Source organism: Panthera onca, chromosome B1 (assembly GCF_046562875.1).
Source record: "Panthera onca isolate mPanOnc1 chromosome B1, mPanOnc1 haplotype 2, whole genome shotgun sequence".
NCBI classification, from domain to species: domain Eukaryota; kingdom Metazoa; phylum Chordata; class Mammalia; order Carnivora; family Felidae; genus Panthera; species Panthera onca.
This window is the reverse complement of record NC_138342.1, coordinates 91079269-91100700: the sequence shown is the minus strand read 5'-3', so window position 1 is coordinate 91100700 and position 21432 is coordinate 91079269. Positions and strand designations below refer to the sequence as shown.

Sequence of the window (21432 nt, the reverse complement as noted above, 5' to 3'; positions counted from 1 at the left end):
GAGCCGAAGTCGGACGCGTAACCACTGAGCCACCCAAGCGCCCCAAGAATTTTTTATTTAGTATACCACTCTGTTCAAAGGTTAAAATTAGTACTAGTTCATCTTACCACTTGCGACAACATGGATGGACTTAGAGGATATTATGCTAAATGAAATAAGTCAGACAGGGAAAGACAAATACCATATGATTTCACATATATGTGGAATTTAAAAAACAAAACAAAAGAATAAACAAACAGAAAGCAGAATCAGACCTATAAATACAGAGAATAAACTGGTGGTGCCAGAGGTGGGGGCAAAGGGCTGAAAAGGAGTAGGGGATGCAAACATCCAGCTATAGAATGAATAAGTCATGGGAATAAAAGGTACAGCATAAGGAATAGTCAGTGGTATTGTAATAGGATTGTATGATGACAGATGGTAGCTACAACTGGGAACACAGCACAAGTATCTAGTTGTGGAATCACTGTTGTACATCTGAAACTAATGTAACATTGTGTGTCAATTGTACTTAAATGAAAAAAATTAAGACTAGTTCAAGCTTGGTAGTTGATTTTTTTGTTTGTGTTTTTTTTTTAATTTTTTTAATGTTTATTTATCTTTGAGACAGAGAGAGACAGGGCATGAATGGGGGAGGGTCAGAGAGAGAGGGAGACACAGAATCCGAAACAGGCTCCAGGCTCTGAGCTGTCAGCCCAGAGCCCGACGCAGGGCTCGAACTCACATACCACAAGATCGTGACCTGAGCCGAAGTCGGACGCTTCACCGACTGAGCCACCCAGGCGCCCCTGTTTGTTTGTTTGTTTGTTTTTAAATTGAGACGCCAGTATAATTTATGGGATCTTTAAGAATTTTGTTGAGGGGCACCTGGGTGGCTCAGTTACTTGAGCATCAGACTTTGGCTCAGGTCAGGATCTCATGGTTCCTGAGTTTGAACCCTGGGTTGGGCTCTCTGCTGTCAGCCAGGAGCATGCTTCAGATCCTCTGTCCTCTTCTCTTTCTGCCCCTCCCCTGCTTGTTCTCTTTCTCTCCCTCTCCCAATCTCTCTCTCTCTCTTTCTCTCTCTCTCTCTCTCTCTCTCTCTCCCTCCCTCCCCAAAATAAATAAAACATTTTAAAAAAGGAATTTTAGGGGCACCTGGGTGGCTCAGTCGGTTAAGCATCCAACTTCCGCTCAGGTCATGATCTTGTGGTTAGTGAGTTCGAGCCCTGCCTTGGGATCTGTGCTGACAGCTGGGAGCCTGGAGCCTGTTTTGGATTCTGTGTCTTCCTCTCTCTCTGCCCCTCCCTGGCTCATGCTCTGTCTTTCTCTCAAAAGTAAATAAACATTAAAAAATAAAATGAAAAATTAAAAACATTTTTGTTGAAATAAGAACTGAATCACAGAAGTTTTTGTGAGTTACCCCAGTTGTATATAGAATAGAATAGTAATTAAATAATATGCAAGTAATAGTAAAGAGATAAATTTTAGGCCTTTAGTTTTTTATGTTTAAAATTAGAAACAACACAGACTTTGAAGACTTGCACTTTAGTCACTCCTTTAAGGAAAAATCTGGCCCCAATTTTCAGAATTTCAAAAGTATACATGTTGGTTTATTACTTAAGATGATGCAGCTTAGACATCTATATAGCTTGTAGCTAAAATTTGTGGATATTTAAAATAATATAAACTTAGCTTCATATTTTTTTATTGGACCCAAGTAATTTCCTTTATAATACTAGTCAGTAAACTTCTAAAAATATTCTTATTTTAATGCACTTTATATGTTTTCTGGGTCTTTGTTGTTGTGGTTGCAGAATTAGTTTAATGGAAACATCTCCCCTTATAGAATTTCTAACAAAATAGTCTAGATGGATCACCAATAAAAGGCACGTTTGTTTGGAATTGTCCTTTATAACTATACTAACAAATCTTAAGAAAAAGAACTAATTTGGGATAGTATTATCTGATTTTTTTTCTGTGTCTTCCTTGATATAAAATTAAATTTAAATCTGATTTTTTCTGAGTGCAACAAATATACAATTTGAGGGTGTGGCCCAAAGGATTTTTTTTAAATGCCATTAAAGGGTCCTATAAGGTAGATTATATTTCCTTTTATAGAAAAGAGTTGTACACATTTGAAACATTAGTTTCTTATAGTGTTTTTAACTCTTGGACAAACAAGAATGAAAAATTCATTTGTTGTTAGAATTAAATATCTTTTGGCAGTGCCAGAAAGGGTTTCTAGATAAATCTTGGTTGTTCTATTTTAAAAAGGTGCTGAGGAGGAAGACTATATTGGTCGCAGATTTCACTTGCTGCTGCGTCAAACTTTCTCTTATAACTACAAAATAAACCCATTTCATAGCCAGCCAATTGCCTAAAAACTCTCATAGGGTATGCTCAACGCATGGTTCTTGAGTTTTATTCTAACACCTCAAGTGACAAGGAGCTCACTCACTCTTACAAAGCAGATTAATAATTATAGACAATACTGAATATTAGAAGGCAGACTAATATTACAGACAGTTCTAAATAACACAAAGTAATTAAATCCTTTATTCAACAAGTGTTTATTGTTCCTTTTTTTGAATTGGCATCTGCTGTTCTCTACGTCCTCTACCTTTTGTTTTAATCCTGCCTTCTGAACTAATTCCTCTTCCACATGACAGCCGTTCAGTGATCTTATAGAAACAGTGAATAAGGTTAAAATGAACCCCAAAGCCCTTCTCATCCAAACTTCATTTGCTACATCCCTCACCAAGTAATGGTCCAGCATAAGTTTGAATATGCCTTGCGGTGGTGGAGGCGGTTATGTTCCACATGCAGTTCTGAATCCATTTAAAGTAGCTCTTAGGGGCACCTGGGTGGCTCAGTAGGTTAAGTGTCCAACTTTTGGTTTTGGCTAAGGTCATGATCTCACAGTTCCTGGGATGGAGCCCCACATCTGGCTCAGTGCTGACAACATGGAGCCTGCTTGGTACCCTCTCTCTCTGCTCATTTTTTTCTCTCTCTCTCTCAAAATGAATAAACTTTAAAGTAGCTCTTATTAGGGACACCTGGGTGGCTCAGTTGGTTAAGCGTCCATCTTCGGCTCAGGTCATGATCTCAGATCAAGCCCTGCATCAGGCTCTCTAGCACAGAGCCACTTCAGATCCTGTGCTTCCCTCTTTCTCTGCCCCTTTCCCACTTGTAGCACTTGGGAGCTTTCTCTCTCTCTCTCTCTCTCAAAAATAAACATTAAATAAATAAATAAATAAATAACGTGCTCTTATATCCCATCTCATCTTCCCCTGCTGCAGTCATCCATTCCTCATGTGAGAATTGTGTGCTTTCTTACTATTTTGGTTGTTCTCTGCGTATGCTCCTGTCTCTGTTCTCCTTAAAGGGTAATGTCCGGAAATTAAACACATTAATGCAGCTGGACTAAATGGGAGATAGCCTCCCTTCTTCTGTTTATGTTATAGCCCGGAATTAGACTGGCTTTAAACAACATTAGCTGTCATATCATATACTGATGCATACGTTTATTATCAACTTAAATTCTAAAGTGTTTTTTCTCACTGTAACCCTTAGCTCCTCAATTGTGTTTTTATGAGGTTTATTTGTTGGATCCAAATACTAGTCCTTACTTTTATTTCCACATTATTAGTACACTCTAATTCTGCCATCCAACAAATATTATATTTCTTCTTCTGTCCCATTTTCTGGAGATCTAAGACATAAGTGCAAAAACAGATATACATAGATAGAGAGAAATTATTCTCGGATCCAAAGTTGGAGAAGACTAATCTAATTCTCTGATACAGATGTTAAATGTTGAATGGATCAGGACTGAGAACATGAACTACATGACCAATTAAGCACTATTATGTAGGTAAATTGTTCAATTGGTTATAAATCCACTATTTTTATTGGCTTTCAGTTCAGGTTTCTCAATTTAGTATGTAAGGATAATGTAAGAGACCCAGACAAATCTCTTGCTGTAATCTGGTTATAGATGTGCATCCATCTATTAACAACTGTTTTTAAAAAGGAATAAAGAAGGGGCACCTGGGTGGTTCAGTTGGTTAAGCGACTGACTCTTGATTTCAGCTCAGGTCATGATCTCATAGTTCCTGACTTCAAGCCCAGCTTCAGGTTCTGTGCTGTCAGTGTGGGGCCTGCTTGGGATTCTCTCTTTCCTCTCTCTCTGCCTCTCTGTCTCTCTCAAAAATAAATAAATAAACATTTTAAAAAGGAAATAAAGAAAATATTTTTAATGTTTTTTAGTGTTTATTTATTTATGAGAGACAGAGACAGAGCACGAGTGGGGGAGGACAGAGAGAGGAAACACTGAATCCAAAGCAGGCTCCAGGCTCTGAGCTGTCCAGACCAAGCCCGACACGGGGCTCAAACCTACAAACTGCGAGATCATGACCTGAGTCGAAGTCGGATGCTTAACTGACTGAGCCACCAGGCTCCCCTAAAGAAAATATTTTTAAACATCACCTTTTTGGGCTTTTTTTGCAAAATTTCTCCAACAATCTAGTCTTGACTTAACTCAATAAAATTTTACCAGTCTGTCTATATTTTGCAGAATTTATCTTCCTCCTTTTTTTTCTTCTATTACTTCTATTTTTTTCACAGTTCCTAAAAAAAATTATCTGAATGGTTTGATAATTATTGTGGCAAATGCTCAGTATTTTGAAAGTCATTTCTTCAAGCTCTACAGTCTAAGAAAGTCATTTCTTCAGATAGATTTAGATTCCCAAAGTTTTCACTTCTAGTCTCTTCACTTTTCTTGGTGTTTTATACTACCAACATGTATGCCAATTTTTAATTGATATATATACATATATATATATATATATTCAGTTTGATAGACAATTAGAAGCTAAATAGGAATTGACTGCTATTGTTTTCTTGTATCAACTATTAACATTTTATTCTATATATTTTATATATATATTTTTTCTGTATGATATACATAACATTTACTCTCTCTCTCTCTCTCTCTCTCTCTATATATATATATATATATATATATATATATTTCTGTTTGATAGAGAATTAGAAGCTAAATAAGAATTGACTGCTATTGCTTTCTTGTATCACCTATTAACATTTTATATATTTTATATATTTTTTTTTCTGTTTGATGTATATATAACATTTACTCTCTCTCTCTCTCCATATATATACATATATATATATATATATATATATATATATGTATATATATATATATTTTCCGTTTGATAGAGAATTAGAAGCTAAATAGGAATTGACTGCTATTGCTTTCTTGTATGACCTATTAACATTTTATATATTTTATATATATATATTTTCTGTTTGATGTATATATAACATTTACTCTCTCTCTCTCTCTCCATATATATATATATATATATGTATATATTTTTTTTCTGTTTGATAGAGAATTAGAAGCTAAATAGGAATTGACTGCTATTGCTTTCTTGTATCAACTATTAACATTTTACTCTCGGTTGACCAAAGTGGGGGAAAAAAGGTCTATTCTTTTATTATTCTTCTTTTGATTCTAACAAAAAATCCTCTTCTTGCCCTTAGTATTTTTTCCCCCAAACTCAGTGGGACCTTAGTGCTCCTGACACAAATTTAAATGCTCAATGCCACTTTCCTGTATTAATCCTTTTACTTCTACTTCTTTTTTCATTTCTTTCCTTACATTTAATTATGTTCCTCATAACAAAGGAAATCATACAAAGGATAGGAGACTGGAAGGGAAATTAAGGGCCTGATAATTCACAAATTGGATAATGATGCCTTGGAAAAGCTGATTCCGGTAGTTCCTTTGAAAATATTTTTTTTCTTAGTCACTTTTTTTGTGCCATTTTCTAAACATTAAACAATTTCCCCATTTTATAAGTCAACAAATATGGATAATTGTAGTATTAATGTGCTATGAGGCTTCATCCCAGTCCTGGAAAATGGTAAATTATTCTTCCTCACTTTTGCGTTCCATAATTACTAATATCCCTTATCACATAAGAAGAAGGGCTGACGGTGCCTTATGTGTAAATAAGTAATTTAATTTTAATAATGATATGATAGGCATACACCTTGTAATTTTTTTAGCCACATATGGGAATCATAAAAGTTGTAGCTGATGAAGTGGCGGAACTGGTTACTTATCTGAGTAAACCAGATGCCCCCTGGTTTTTAAACATAAACTTTGTTCCTTGTGGGTGCTGACATTGGAGACCCATTGAGGGAAAAAAACGAGGCCTATGAAATATGGGTGTATTTTGGAGTCTGGGCTGTTGCTTTCAGATCTTCTAAGACATCAGAGAAATATTTTTCCTTGGTCTTACTTAATGTGTGATATCATCACTTCATGTGCTCAAAAACAGAACCCAGTTCTTTCTTCTTTTTTCTTTACTGGCAAATAAGGCAAGCATTTCATTTAGTGTTTATTACGTTAAAAGACCATGTTACACTTTGAATTAGGTCTTGTAATCATAGGAAGAAAAATGTTGCTTCTGTTCTATATGCCAAATTTCTTTGACAACTGGAATATTAAGTACATTTAAATAATGAGAGGATTGACACTATCAGAAATTTCAGCTACAGCTTATTTTGAGCCCTCATTTTCAGTAACTTTCTGAGACAAGTTAGTCTTTACTCTTAACATTTTGGGCTGACTTATTATTATTGAAATATTTGAAATTAAGAGATCTAAAAAGAAATTTGAGGTAAAAAAGGAGTTTGAATATGGTCAGTGTAGATGTTTCAAGTTAATTATATATGCAAATAAATACTACTTTACAAAATTAAATGATAAGCATTATAGTATGTTGCAACTTCCTATCAAAAGTGTACTGCCTTCCATTAAATAACAATATCATCAACCACAACCAGGAAATTAAAACCAGAAAGTAGAAAGTTTGTATTATGATTTCCAATATCCATATCATTATAAAGTTTAGATTTAATTTCACAGAAGTCAGGAAATTCTATTCCAAGATTCCCAAAGACCCATAACTCTTAACATGGATTACGACCGCTTCTTTCATTAGGAGCTCAAATCATGGGACTCCTCCCAGATGGATCCATCACTGTGGGATGCAGTACTTTCTTTTCAACAAGGAATCACACCTTGTTCTGTTCTTCCGCATAGAGGTCGTGAATAGCAATCACCTTTGGAAGGTTTTATGATAAAGAACAGTGCTCTGAATTACAACATGTGATGGAGGCACTGAGAACTTGTAACTCTTTCTTTAAATGCTAATACAACAAGATAAAGTTCCTTGAATGGACTAACTGTATTATCTCTTTTCTGAAGCAAAGCTTTTCGGCATGTCTTGTTTCCAGTTCAACATTCAAAAGCACTAGATCGGAGACCTTTGACTGGTGGTCTATGGGCCAAATCCTCCCTTCCAAATGTATTTTTGTTTGGACTATAATTTTTGTTTTAAGTAAATTTGAATTGGTTGTGAACATTTAGTATCTGAAACATTCTTTCAAAAAAATCCTTGGATTTCTTGCTTCCCTTGAAGCACGTGAAGATGTAACAGCCCTGTCTGCTTTCCCCTAAGGCAAAATAAGTGGCGTCCTCATTGTTTCCTTTTAGCCCTGACTTGGCTCCTGTGCAGCCAAGTCTGCCTGCTTCCTTTTGTGATAAACTTGTTATTTTATCTATATTATTGGCCTAGTGCTTATAGTCATTTGAGTTTAGTCCATATGCACAAGGGACATCAAATATAAAGATAACTATAGGGCATTCAAACAAGTTCTAAACTGCAATCAATATTTTAGCCCAGTATGGGAACCTGCAAATTTCAGGAATGCTTTCAAGCCACAGACTAATTTTATGTAATTAAATAGCCCTTTGGGAAAACACTAAAAATGTAGGATGCAGACCAAAGAGGGACATTAGAGAACAGGACCAATTATAAAGTATCTAGAGTAGGATTAGTGGAGAAAGATATCTAGAGTAGTACTACTCCAAGTAACATTACTCTCTGGTGAATTTGCACAAGTACTCTATTGTCTTTTTTGGTACTAAGGTCATTTTGAAGAGCTCCATTATCTCAGAGGGCTATCAGACATTTGCTATGGGCTCAAATTTATTTATGGAAGATGGTGACCTTCAGAGGTAGAGTAGAAAATACAAGGGTAACTCTCCACCCATATAGCTGAGCCCCATGGGACTCTCACCAGCTTTCAAAGGCTGGCTTCCAGACATCTACCTCTTTCTTGGGAAGAAGAGAGGCTACCATCCAGGGAGCATACCAAAGGAATTTTAGAGTCAACTCAATCTAATATCATACAAAGGAAGTTTAGCAAATACTATTAACCCAGACACTAGAGTTTTTAGGGAACAACAGGGCACTTTTGATTTTTCTCCCAGAATGAAGAATGCAAAAAACTTGAATTTTTCTCACAGGCTACTGGACAAATAGTTATTTTCCCTTCGGTATAAGGTACCCTGTCAGCTATTGAATCCTCTGTTTTCTTGGTACTGTCCTTTCCTGATGCATACTGTGCCTCCTTGCCCTGATGTAGGCCTTTCAGAAAATGAATAGAGTATATTCAAGTTGAGTTGAGCCCTTGACCTGCCAACTTCAACTACAAAGCACCCTTGGTTTTATAGAAGCATAGATGCAAAATAATATTGTATTGCACATCATCATGATGCTGTGCCGTCCTAGAGGGAAGTGTCCTTGAGAATTAAAAGATTAATAGTTTGGGCTCCATAATTCAGAATTTGTATTTCAAATGCAAATTGTATGAAATTCAGATAGGGTGGAATTTAAGCTTGCTTTTGCATTATTTATTTTTTTAATGTTTATTTTTGAGAGAGAAAGAGACAGAGTGTGAGTGGGGGAGGGGCAGAGGGAAAGGCAAACAGAGTCTGAAGCAGACTCCAGGCTCTGAGCAAGCTGTCAGCACAGAGCCTGACGCGGGGCTCGAACTCACAAACTATGAGATCATGACCTGAGCCGAAGTCAGATGCTTAACCAACTGAGCCACCCAGGCTCCCCCAGTATTATATTTTTCAAGTGGAAGTTTTAAGCAAATCATTGTGCAGTGTTTGGTAATCAAATGATGTTCTAAACAAGACCTCTGGAAGGGTTTTTTTGTTTTGTTTTGTTTTGTTTTGTTTTTAATTTCTTGAACAAAAAATTTTCACAGGTCCATTTTTTCTTACAATTACTTGCAAAAAATGTGCTAATTATAATATACTTATTTATTCATTACAATTGATTAAAATATATATGCTAGATAACAATTGATATGGATAGTTCTGATTAATATATAAATTGAAATCATAAAAGTAAATTTATCTTTAATTTCTATAAACTGGTTTAAATTATAATATATAATTTAGATTGCCACATGTTTAGACAGGGCATTTGCCAGACAAGCCTATATTAACAAATTTTATTGTTCAAAACTAAATTCATTGCCTTAACTTCAAATCTTACTACTCTTGCTATAACCTTTAATTCTGTTGAAGGGATCTTTGTCATCAACTTTGAAACAAGCTCACAATCCTTCTTTGAAATTCTCAGAGCCAAATGTGTTTCAGGATTTAGTTTTTAGGCATTATAAAGTTAATATTACTCATACATCACATATTGTTTGACAGTCTTAGAGAGGCCTGAGGCACCCTGTAATCAAACCATCAATTTCTTCAGCAAAACACATGCATGTTCACACTAAGAAGAAATATTAGTGATCATAAGTAACCTCACATCTGTTCAAATAAGGTTTTGATACCAGAGGAGTTTGCTGCAAACTTAGAAACCCTTTAGTTAAACTTATAAAGAAATGTTATTTTCAGGGACTTTGGATTTTGAAATTGCAGATAAATGATCACGAACTATATTTTGATTTTTAACCTTTTCTTCATAGTTTTGCCAGGATTGTCTTCCTCAAACCTGCATATGCCATGGCACTTTCATTATGTAAATATTTCTGTGGCTTTCCGCTACTTCCCCCTTTGAGCTTCTTGGAAGACCTTGCACATCTATACTCTGTCAACCATTCCAGCTCTTCCCTAAAAAAGTATGTGCTTCGCCCCAACCAAACTCAACTTATTTCCCACCTCTTTGCTCACTGGATGTCAGACTGAAATACCTTCTTCCCTAAGCCCAAGTCCATACCCCACCTCAAATACCATTGTCCTATCCATCCTTCCTCCCCTGGCTCAGATCCCATCTTTTAGGAGCCTTACTCCATTTCCCAACCACAATGTGCTTAAATAGCCTACTGCCTGCCCCTCTAATTACAGCACTAATTTAGCATATTTTCCACTTAAATTGGTATTCTTATGATAGCCTCCATTCTTCACTAGATTTAAACCCCCACAGCTTTTCTCACTGTAATTGGCATGTAGAATGTACTTAAGAGACATTTATTATAGGAAGGAATGGATATGTAGTTAATCTCTCTCTCATTCTCATCAATCTGACCTCCCACAGGAATCCTATACCTGATAGCCATTACCATTGCTTTTATCTTAACCTTGCCCAAATGGAGAATGGTGCCTACATCTCAAGGGAATACCTAAAATAGGACCCAATTGTTGTATTCCAAGTGTAGATTCAGTATTTCTTTGGTAAAGGAAAATATATTTTTCTCCTTGGTTTTAGTATTCACCTTGATGATACTATCAGGAAGCAAAGGTATCAGTGCCCTTTGAGAGTAGCCAGGCACCACGGGTCTGTATGCCCCCACATTCTGCAGGTCTCACCTTAAATACCACTTTTTGGGGGCAGTCCTGCCTGACTAGCTGACCTTGTTAGGTCATTTTCTTTGTACTCTCATAGTTTTTGTTTTGTTAACAGTCATCCTATTCACTTTTGGGATGTGATTTTCAATGCAAAAACTCAAGTGAGTAAAAAATATGACTTCATTTTCCATAACAGTTTGATTTTTGAATCTGATGTGATTTATGAAACTGAATCCTCCATTCTTCTCAGCTGACAAAAAACAAAACATCACTTTTCTTGGGATGTCCACACTTTCCTCCCCCTTTTGGACTGATTCACACTTCTGAGGTCTTATAGTATCAAAAGATTTGGAGTGGAAATTGAGAGGTACCTGGTCTTTGGCCATCAGTTCAAGTTTGCTGCTGAGAGGCAGCGTGGCTTGACTGACCTCCATGGCCCTTCACATGTAGTGTGTTGTTGCTGCATCTATAGGGCATGGGAAAATTTCTGCTACTTCTGTGCCATGGTTAATGCAAGGGAATGTTTTGCAAGGTTGCGCATGGTCTCTTGCATCTAGACATGTCATGTGGCTTTTTTGTTTGAGGTGGTGTTGTTTTCTGAAACTGCTGCTGGGAAGCAGGGCTTAGGCTCTCCCTCTGCTCTTGGGGACCACAGACCTATTTCCTCTCTTCCAGTTTGGGGTAGTGTCTTCCTAGATATTTTCAGTTTCTAGAAATGTTGGTAGACAAGTTTTGTTTTCCACCCTGCCTCCTTATACCTCTTCTGAGGCAATAGCAGATGGCCAACTAAGAACCTGACTGAGGGACAAAGGAATTGGAAAAAATATGAGAAAAAGAATACATATATATATATATATATATATATATATATATATATATATATGATCTCCCAGCCACATTTGTAATTGCATAATTGCATATTTAACATCTGCCTTTCTTGGTTATATTCTAAGTTCCCTGAAGCCTGGGATACGGCTTTCTAATCTCAATGTCCAAATATTGCCTTGTTTCTAGTAGGATCTTATTAAATTCTCCTTGATAAACGAATGAATAAATGGGAATGAAATTCAGAGACTATGAAGGATGTATGGAAAGTATAATGGCTAAGAGCATAGATGATGGCCAGGGTGTGAGTCTTGGCTCTTCTACTTACAGTAAAGTGGGCAAAACCTCTTCATGCCTCAAATTCCTCATCTGTCAAATAGTTGTCATGGGAATTAAAACAGCTAACATTTATAAAGCTCTTACAATAATACCTAGCACATAGTACATATCATGTGAATGGTGACCACTGTCATCATTACCATTGTCATCATTATTTATTATCTTTATTATGAAGAAACCCTAAAACAGGACTGTTCTCTTGATGTTCTCTGAAAGAGAATAGCTCCAATTCAATGATAGCACAGGTTATATAAATAAAACTGACACAATTTTACTTTGTTTTCTCCCAGACTCTGAAGCTGTTTACCATCCCCCCCCCCCCCCCCCCCCCCCCCCCCCCCCCCGTCCTGTGTCTCTGCTTCTCTGATTGCCTCAGGGTAGGGCAAAGCTTCTTCAGGAATCTTACCTTTATTCATGGGGTCTCATCTTCTGTGGCTCTTTCTTAGCCATATATCTTTAGGAAACATTGCAACACCCCCCTGGAATCCTTATTAGATTGTACGTAACAAATGGAGCCTTTTTCAGTACGTGTGGTGTAGGAGGTTTTTCATATACTTTACACTTGCCAGTGTTGGAGGGTATCTGCCATCTTTCTGCTTATTCACAGATCTTTTACAGTACAGTTTACTTAGCATTTTAGTGGCAGTAGTATTTAATGACATTTGCCAATGTAGGGACTGTATTGTTCTCTTTCTCTTCTAAATAACTTTCAAATTCACATGTATCATTTACATATAAAAAGATAATTTTTGGAGTGACTAGGGTTAACACAATAGGATGGAACTTAGCATATCTATTAAAAAGAAAAATTAACTTCTTGACTCAACATCATATTCAGCCCAGAAAGCTAGTTCTTCCCCATAATTAATATTTCTATAAGCCAATCCTTTTCAGCCCGTTAGAAATTCTGATTTTCTCAGGCTCATGGCATTTGGCTATTCAGAGGATTCCATTGCTATTTAGCTTCATGTAGTTAATTTTTCTATTAAGACAGATGTTACCATCTACTGCAGAATGAAATGATTTAGCAGCAAATTCCTTTCTCTTAATTTCTTTTCTTTGCCTATTTTGTTTTCTAACAGTTCCTGCTGTTAAACTCAAGTTATTCTTTTACCTAAATATTTCTGCATCCTATACAATGTTTTCCCATCTGGCCTTTCTTAGCTAGAAATCATTTTATCAATGTCTCGGAATATTCATCTTTATTTATGCTGCACACATACCTACTGTAATGGTTGTGTTGTTATGCATGATATATTGGGGGCTAACAGAATCATGATACTATTTACATTATGGAGAAACTCAGGGATTTTCATTTCTTAGCATAACACATATTTTTTCTTCCAATATGATTTGCTATTGGGGGTCCACCTTTATAATTAAAATAATAATTTAATTTTTCCTCTGTACCTCTGCAATCTCAGTTATACTCCCCTGTGCATATCAGTGAGCATCCACTGTCAGTGGCATTGCCCATTGTTAGTTTCTAGATTACCTCTACGTGCAACAGTGAGCGGAGGAATTCAGTTCATGTGCATTTATACAACACAACGAATGATGCAGTTTTCAGTAATGAGTCATTCTGAGTCATTTGCCTGTGTAGAAATTTGTGAGGTGAGTTAGTGTTTCTCCTACTTTTACAACCACATTTTATTATTTCTCTTTGTGGTTGCCTCTTCCTCTGCTCATCCCTAAAATCGAAGTCTTTCCAAGAGCTGTTTTCTAGGTCTGTTCTCTCTCCAACCTCTCTACATGACTTCAGGCAGCCCTATGACTTGTCATTCTCACTTCTCTCCTGACGATTTTATATGCATATCTAGCTGCCATGCCTTGGCTGTTCTTAGATGCCTCAAATTCAACAAGTCACTAACTGAATTCACCATCCATGAACACCTACCTGCCCCAGAAAACCCATTCATTACTAGTGTTTCCTCTATCATCCTCCAGCGTTCAGGCTAGACATGTAGGACCACTCACTGCTCCTCCTTCTCCCTTATGTTCTCAGCCAAGCTGCAAGTGCTGCGTATTCCACCTCCTTAATATCACTTGAAACTATGGATTTGTCCCTTCTCTAGTCCTAGGGTATAGTCTCTCAACTAGACTATTATAACATTTTCCTAAATGATATCTCTGTCTTTAGTTCTCTTGCTCTACCAACCCTCTTCCCCTCATTTGTGTGGCTTGGGAAGTTTCCCAGAGATCCTCAAACCTACCATCAGGCACACTTTTATTTACTCTGGCCCCTCTCCTTCCCCACCAAAATGGTCATCCCTCCATATGATTACTGATTGCTTATTTTTTCCTGTTTCCCTACTAGATGTTGACCCCTGTAAGCCTGGGGTCATGCTCACCATTCGATTCCCATGCCTAGGCAGTGAATGCTGCATGGAAGACAGTCAATAAATACTTCTTAAATATTGGTGGTGTTAGTCAACTTCTAATATTCCAACTATAAAAGTAGAAAGAAATTAAAGACATATAAATCGCATGATGAGAAAGTCTGGAATTAAAAGTCCTGGATTAAATTCTTGGCTCTATAGTTGCCTTATTGAATACTTTTGACCAAACACAAAGTTTTCTCACTATAATGTAATCATATGACACCATTACTGAATATACAATACACAATAGCATCTTGAATTATGGCTCTGTAAGTAGTTAGAAGCATCTCTTATGTAATATGTATTTGTTCAACATTTCTTTGGGGTAGGCTTGCCTCTTTGCTTCTAGAAGGTAATGAAGGGATATAGACTTTCTCCTAACATGGTGTCAAAACACTGGTCCAAGATAGTAACCTACTTCACAGGATGTCACAGGATTTGTGAAGTTGCTTGCGTATGCTCTCAAGAGGAAAATGGGTTGAATATTTTACACTCTTATACATCCAATTTCTTAAAAATTCAAAATATTTGGGAGTGAAAATTGTACACATTATTTTAACATTTTAGCTTATTCCCGGACTCTTTCTCCATGTTTTTCTGGAGAGACAGTTTTTTCCCACACCCACTTGAACCATCTGTGTACCAGGCAAGTTTTCCAAGATGTAAAACCAAGTGAAATATGTCCATTCCATTTATTTAGAAAGGACTATGACTAATGATATCATGGAAAAAAATGGCGTAATGAAAAAGTGCACTCTGTGTGAATGGCCAGGGAGGACTAACTCTTATGGCCACGTAAAGCCATGACTTACAGATAAGTATTCACCACCAGTACTTTCCAAACTTATCCACCAAAGACCTCCTGTGGGAAGAAGAGGGTTAGTTCAGTATTACCTGTAATGTAGAGGTATCCCCTGTGAGATGAGGTTCTCCACCATGATCAAATGGCAAAAGTTTTAAAAATTTGTGCAAATTTTGCACTCTACCTCATAATATGACATTGCTTTACATAAAAATATTTTTTTTTTTTTAATTTTTTTTTTTTTTTTTTTTTAACATTTATTTATTTTTGAGACAGAGAGAGACAGAGCATGAACGGGGGAGGGTCAGAGAGAGAGGGAGACACAGAATCTGAAACGGGCTCCAGGCTCTGAGCAGTCAGCACAGAGCCCGACGCGGGGCTCGAACTCACATACCGCGAGATCGTGACCTGAGCCGAAGTCAGACGCTTAACCAACTGAGCCACCCAGGCGCCCCTTTACATAAAAATATTTAAAATCATTTAACATTTATCAAACTTGACTCTTAAGGAAGATGTGCCATATTTATTATTGCCTTTACATAACCCCTATCCACTGCCTCCACCCCACCCCACCCCCGACACTGGCATGTACCCTTCAAGCATTACCACAGTTTTGAAGAGCACCAGGTCCTAGGAAATTGCAGCCTAAGCCATGGGGTTTTTGTTAGAATTTAAGAGAATTCTTCCACATGTCCCTTTCTACTTTGTTATGTATAAACTTCTGAAATCCTTTTGCCTAGCTCATTAATAAAAGCTTTACAATGTAGCTCTAAGCACCTAATCGGTAGCATTTTCTACAGTTAAGATGATTGAGGAATATAAAATCAGCTTCCTCAAATAGAGATTTTTCTGTTTAGTGAAAATGATCTGGGATGAGAATTACCTATCCACTTCCCTCTTTAGATCTCGCTAACACTGGAAACCAAACTAAGAAGTTATGAAGCTAATGCTTTTTGTGAGCATTTAGAAAATATGATCAAACACCAAGCTGGTCATGCTCAGATATGAGTACAAGAAGTGACTTATTTATACGTTCAAATTTCAAAACTTTTGTAAGTCCTACCATGTGTGCTGTTAAAGGCTTTTAATTTTAAATTATTTTTGTTAGATAATCCTGTTCAAAGTGACATTATGATTTATCGCCACTAGTCAAGATTCCGATCCCTCATACACTTCTTGTTTGTATCTGTTTTTGTTCTTTGTTACACAAAGACGAAGTATATATATAAAATTCTGACTGTGTAATATAGGGCTAATGAGTCACAGATGGAAAGATGCTGGCACATTACCATCTAATAACATTTTAAACTCATATTCCATAGTAAAACAAAAGCAAATTGTACACATCTGTTTTCCAACTTGTAGCATTTCTGAATTTGGGTAGCATCTATGTTTCAAGGGCTTTTACTTGGGGAGAAGAATAAAGAGGATACAGGTCACCTCAAAATTACCCAGACACTTAATAGCCTTATCAGAAAAGATTTGCTAAAACAGATAAGATGTCCTCTGCTTTTGCTTCCTGAGAAGTCCCAGCTCCAAAGAATGAAAGTCAAAGTCATTAGGGCTGAAGAGATGTCTTCATGCTGCAAACATAATTTTATTGGTTCTTTTAAAAAAAGAAAAATATATCCCAAATAAGGGGGAAATAAGGCAGAGGACTATGCCAAGACTAACAAAATTTCAAAAACTAGAAATTTACGGGCTTTTACTAAAGATATCCTCATAATAGATTTGGGCAGAAGAGGGGAAGGGCAGTGAGGAAGAAGGAGCGTCTGGGAAGCCTGCAGACACTTGAGTCCATGTAAGCTGTGGTTGCTGTTTATTTTATTTGTATGGTAAACATGTTCTGTGTGGAGAAAAAAATGGAATAAAAGGCTGCAATATCTCATGTCGGAAAAGATACAGAACACAGGCCAAAGTTCTCTTTCAGACCTACCCAATTGATAGCACCTATGAAGACAGGTTAGTACAAGTTAGTGAAGTACAAGTCTCTAAAATATCTCTCCCCTGTTCTCCTTGGTTAAGGAATTCAAAACCACTTTTCTGCTTCAAGGGGTTGTGTGAACTGTCAAGTTCTTTTGGAAAAGTTACATGACAGAAGTGATTACTGCAGAGTGTGACCATAAATCCCTCTGACATGAAATACACATGTTATAGGAGACAGATTTCTACCCACCATCTCTGCAGGAATTCCTGAAACAGGAAAGATCTGAGAATCATCATATGATTGGAGAGAGAAATTTTGATATGTGGGTGGTAAGACTATCTTTTGTGAGGCAAACTGCATTTATTCTGAGAAATATTTCTGATCAGACTGCAAAATTCTGTTCAGTATTGTCCAAAAAAAAAAAAAAAAGAATTAATACAATTTATACATGTATGTCCTGAGTTGAAAACAGAATATCCATGGAGGGAAATTACGGTGTTGCTTTCATAACAGTGTCTGCAGTTATCTCTATATTGTGCTAACATTTTGTATGTAAGATTCTAGAAGTGCTAAGAGTATATACACGGATCCCAGTGTAACTGCCACAAGAGAAGTTACAATGAGTTCTCAATCTGGCCTTTCCATTTAAGGAATGTGTTGCCTGGGGGCCTTGTATGTCTGATTTCCTTTACAGTGTGTCAAACAAGACAAGACTTAGAGCTGGGACAGGGTGGCATTAGATACACGCTTGTTTTGTTTGTCCATCAGTAGAATGTCTGTGTGACGTTTTGTGTCGTGTTGTTTTGGTGCTGTCCCACGTCCATAGGGTCTGCCAGGCTTCCCCACAGTTGCTGCTCTGCACAGTAATCAGATCCTCACCGTCAAGGTTTGTGGTTGGCACCCATGCTGCTCAGTCAGAGCCCGCAATCAGCATAAGAGTGAGCGAGAACAGCTAAATTGGCTTGCCAAGTCCACTTGCTCTTTTCACCATATGCATTGAGTTATTGGATCCTTGGGACCTCGCCTACATCAACGAGGTCAAATATCTATTGAGGAGAATCTTGAACAGAAAAGAGAGAAGGATATTGAAGTTGAGCAAGGGTAATGAAGGGAGGCAGACGTGGCTATCTAGGACCGAGCCACACCTTGATGGTTTAATTTGCACACATGCCAACACTCTGTGATGTTTTTCAGTCAGTTAAATGATCCTAAGTATTATGGACTTAGGGCATTTATAAAATGGCAGTCGTGTTCCTGCCACGTTATGCTGGTTGACAAGTCTGACGGAATTTGAACTGGTGCTTGGTCTCTAGACTCTCTGCTCAGAGGGCAGGATGTGGGTGATGGGAGCTTTCCTGCTTCTTTAACATACTACATGAAAGAGGCCTAACAGCCACAGTGGAATGATGGGATCCAAAAGATTCCTCCCTCACTAAAAACCTGTTCTTGCCATCCTATCTTAGGGTTATATTTCCTTCAAGAAGAGCCAGATAGTCTGATGTCAGACACAAGCACCAGTTCCGTTTTGTTTAATGGTCATTATAAGCCTAATGTGAATATCTTTATTTCTTTCTTGGGGCCTTCTGATGTCTATTCTCCAACTCTCTCACCTCTGAACTTCAACCTTTGACCTCACCTGACTGATCAGATGGTGTTTCCTAAAATCAATCATGGGTTTCTCTCTGCTGATCAGCAGCTCATTAAACGCCGCCTCATTAAGGTAGTGCTTATTCTTGCTCAAGTCTGATTTCTTCTTTACATTCAGTGATTACTCCATTTACTGTTGCTTTACCATTCATCTGTCATGGGTGGGGGTGGGGTGGGGGTATTTATTTGGAAATATCCTAGAACAAAATTATGTCTCGTGAGCTGCATTTGTTTGAAATGTATATGAAAGTACCAAAGTAAAAAGGTATAGAATGCCTAATTTTTTTCTTAATTAAAAAAAAAAAAAAGCTTAAGTTATATCCAGTAATAGATCCAGTTTCCAAGCTCTCTGGCTTTGGTAATTTATAAATTATTATACAGTTTGACAAGAGCCTGTATGTTTAACTTTGTAGGTTATGAAAGAGTAAACACATTTGTCCAGCTACAAATGCAGTCATTTTATTAAACAAGGTGAATATAACTGATGCAGCATTGTCACGAATTAAGTTATGCAGAACTTTTCTAACAGCTCTGAATATCATGATAACATACACACTATTTCCAAGAGCTGTGAGTGCTGGTTCCTGAGCTGCTTTGATTTTAATAGCATCTACTCAGCTCACCCAGCATGAATATTTATTTGCTCCCTGCTGGCAGGCAAATTGCCTACAGGCTTCATGTTTCTGATTGTTCTGGTTCTTTTCATAGTGTAAATGTGGATTAGATAATACAAATTTAAAGTGTTGAAAAGAAGACCTGGATCTTTATCTTTCATGGTCACTGTTGGTCTCTTCGCTTCTCCATTGTAGGGTGACCAAGGGCAGGCTGGGCCTCCAGGACCTCCAGGCCCTCCCGGCCCAAGAGGGCCTCCTGGGGACACGGGGAAAGATGGCCCTCGTGGAATGCCAGGAGTGCCTGTGAGTTGCATTTTGGATCCATTCGTTTTAAGGGTCAGCACTGGGATGGAATGGGAAAAGGAGGGGCCATGGGAGTAGGGGGTTGCAGGAAGTGGAGTGATAGGAAAGTCCCCAAGCAGAGAGGGTGCTGCCAGCAGGATTCTTCTTTACCACTCAATCCACGGGGAACCCACATGAACCACAGAGAGACCTGGAGATGGAAACTAAACTGGCTTTCAGGTAAGCCTCAAGAAGTCCATGATTCCTGGTCTCACTTGTGTCCTGACTACCTTAGAACACATGAATGTCTTTGGCTTACATGGGAGAATAGCTTGAAAATATAGGTGAGCGATTGGAAATTCTCCAAAGGATCAGTGATAGAGAAAATAAAGTCCCATATGAATTATGGAAGGCAAGGGAGGTAAACCTTTTTAATGTTTACTGCCTTGTAAATCATTGACCAAAAAAAAAAAAAAAAAAAAAAAAGAAAGGAAGAAAGAAAAGAAAAAATGTTAATAAAACAGTAATATTAATGGTTAAAACATCAATAGGCATGTTTGAATATCATTTGTCCTTATTAATAGAAATGATTTAAAAACAATCTCAATACTTAGATCTAAGTACTTAGTTACTAAGATTGATTAAGTGTCAATAATACAGTAGTATAGGACACTACATAAATGGTTTGATTCAGTAGAGATAACCCAATAGTTTAAAGAAATATATGGCAAGGTTAAACATTTTTACATTTATATTATGGCTTTAGGACTTGAATTTCAAATTTATTGCTGAACTAATTAATCTATTTATCTATTGCTTTGACTTAAATTATTTTCCTGAGTGTTTTCATAGTACAAATCATGAAAACATTTATCCACAACGTAGAAAGTTTTTAAAACTGAAGACAACCAAAAAGAAAAAAAATCAGCCATAGCAATTAATGTTTTGGTGTATTTCATTTTTATATTCATATGTTTATGTATTTTTTTAATAAGTGGTTCTCTTTGTAAGAATATAGAGTACTTTATGACTTTTCTGAGACAGCTTTCTTGAAAGCCCTGTTTCCCTTTCTGAACATGGCTGTAAATTTGTGATATGAAATGTAGGATTGACTCCCAACCTATTATTTCCTGGTCTTTAGGACGGCTTTCACTGAACCATCAAAGGTAGTGATTCCATCCTGAAATTGTCTTCACAGTTCTCACCTTTTTTTGGAATGATATCCCAAAAGATAGAGAAAGCACACCTCTAGGGATAGTTAAAGCTCCCCAAAGAATTGCTGGTTGCTGAAAAAGATACCTTGAGTGTTTCTTCCACTAAGAAGAGTAGTTGAAATCATTTCGATGGTACAAAATTAGATCATTGGATCTTGTATATTCCTCAAGGTATAGATTACTTTTAAGAAATAAGATAAAGGTAAGGTATGACAAACTGTAAATCATTGAAAAACTATGTCATCCTTTAAATGAACATAATTCATTCATCTGAGTAAGAAATAAGAGCTTTTTACACAAAGGTATGAGCAAGTTTTTTAATTCCACAAAGGTAAATTGAACTGGATGTATAGTCTCAGAGTTAATTTTTATATACGATGATAACCACTAGAAAAAGGTTTTATGAAAACAAACTGAAAGTACTCATTTTTAAAGTCCAACAACTTTTATATATATTGGATATGACAAGACTGGTTTTTCCAAAAAATATCTGTTGCCAATGATATCAATATAATAATATGACAATAAAACATAATAAGGAATTTGGTAGGAATCTGAGTATTAGAAAACTATGATAGTGGTATGATATAGCACAAATTCTATGTATTTTAACATATGCTATTAATTTTAATAAAACATATCACTTCAGCCATCATTAATCCAGGAAAACAAATTCAAAATCAATCTCTGCACATTTTATTATTTAATGTCTGTACTAAG

At 36.8% G+C, this 21432-nt stretch overlaps 1 protein-coding gene across 1 annotated transcript in view; it reads left to right on the top strand.

The window, feature by feature from the left end:
* COL25A1 (collagen type XXV alpha 1 chain) overlaps positions 1-21432 on the top strand; it is a 465928-nt gene that overhangs the window by 323586 nt on the left and 120910 nt on the right. Inside the window, exons 8-9 of the mRNA XM_078445823.2 lie at positions 17782-17841; positions 19412-19519. Of these exons, the coding sequence (XP_078301949.2) occupies positions 17782-17841; positions 19412-19519 (168 nt within the window). The remainder of the gene's footprint in view (positions 1-17781; positions 17842-19411; positions 19520-21432) is intronic.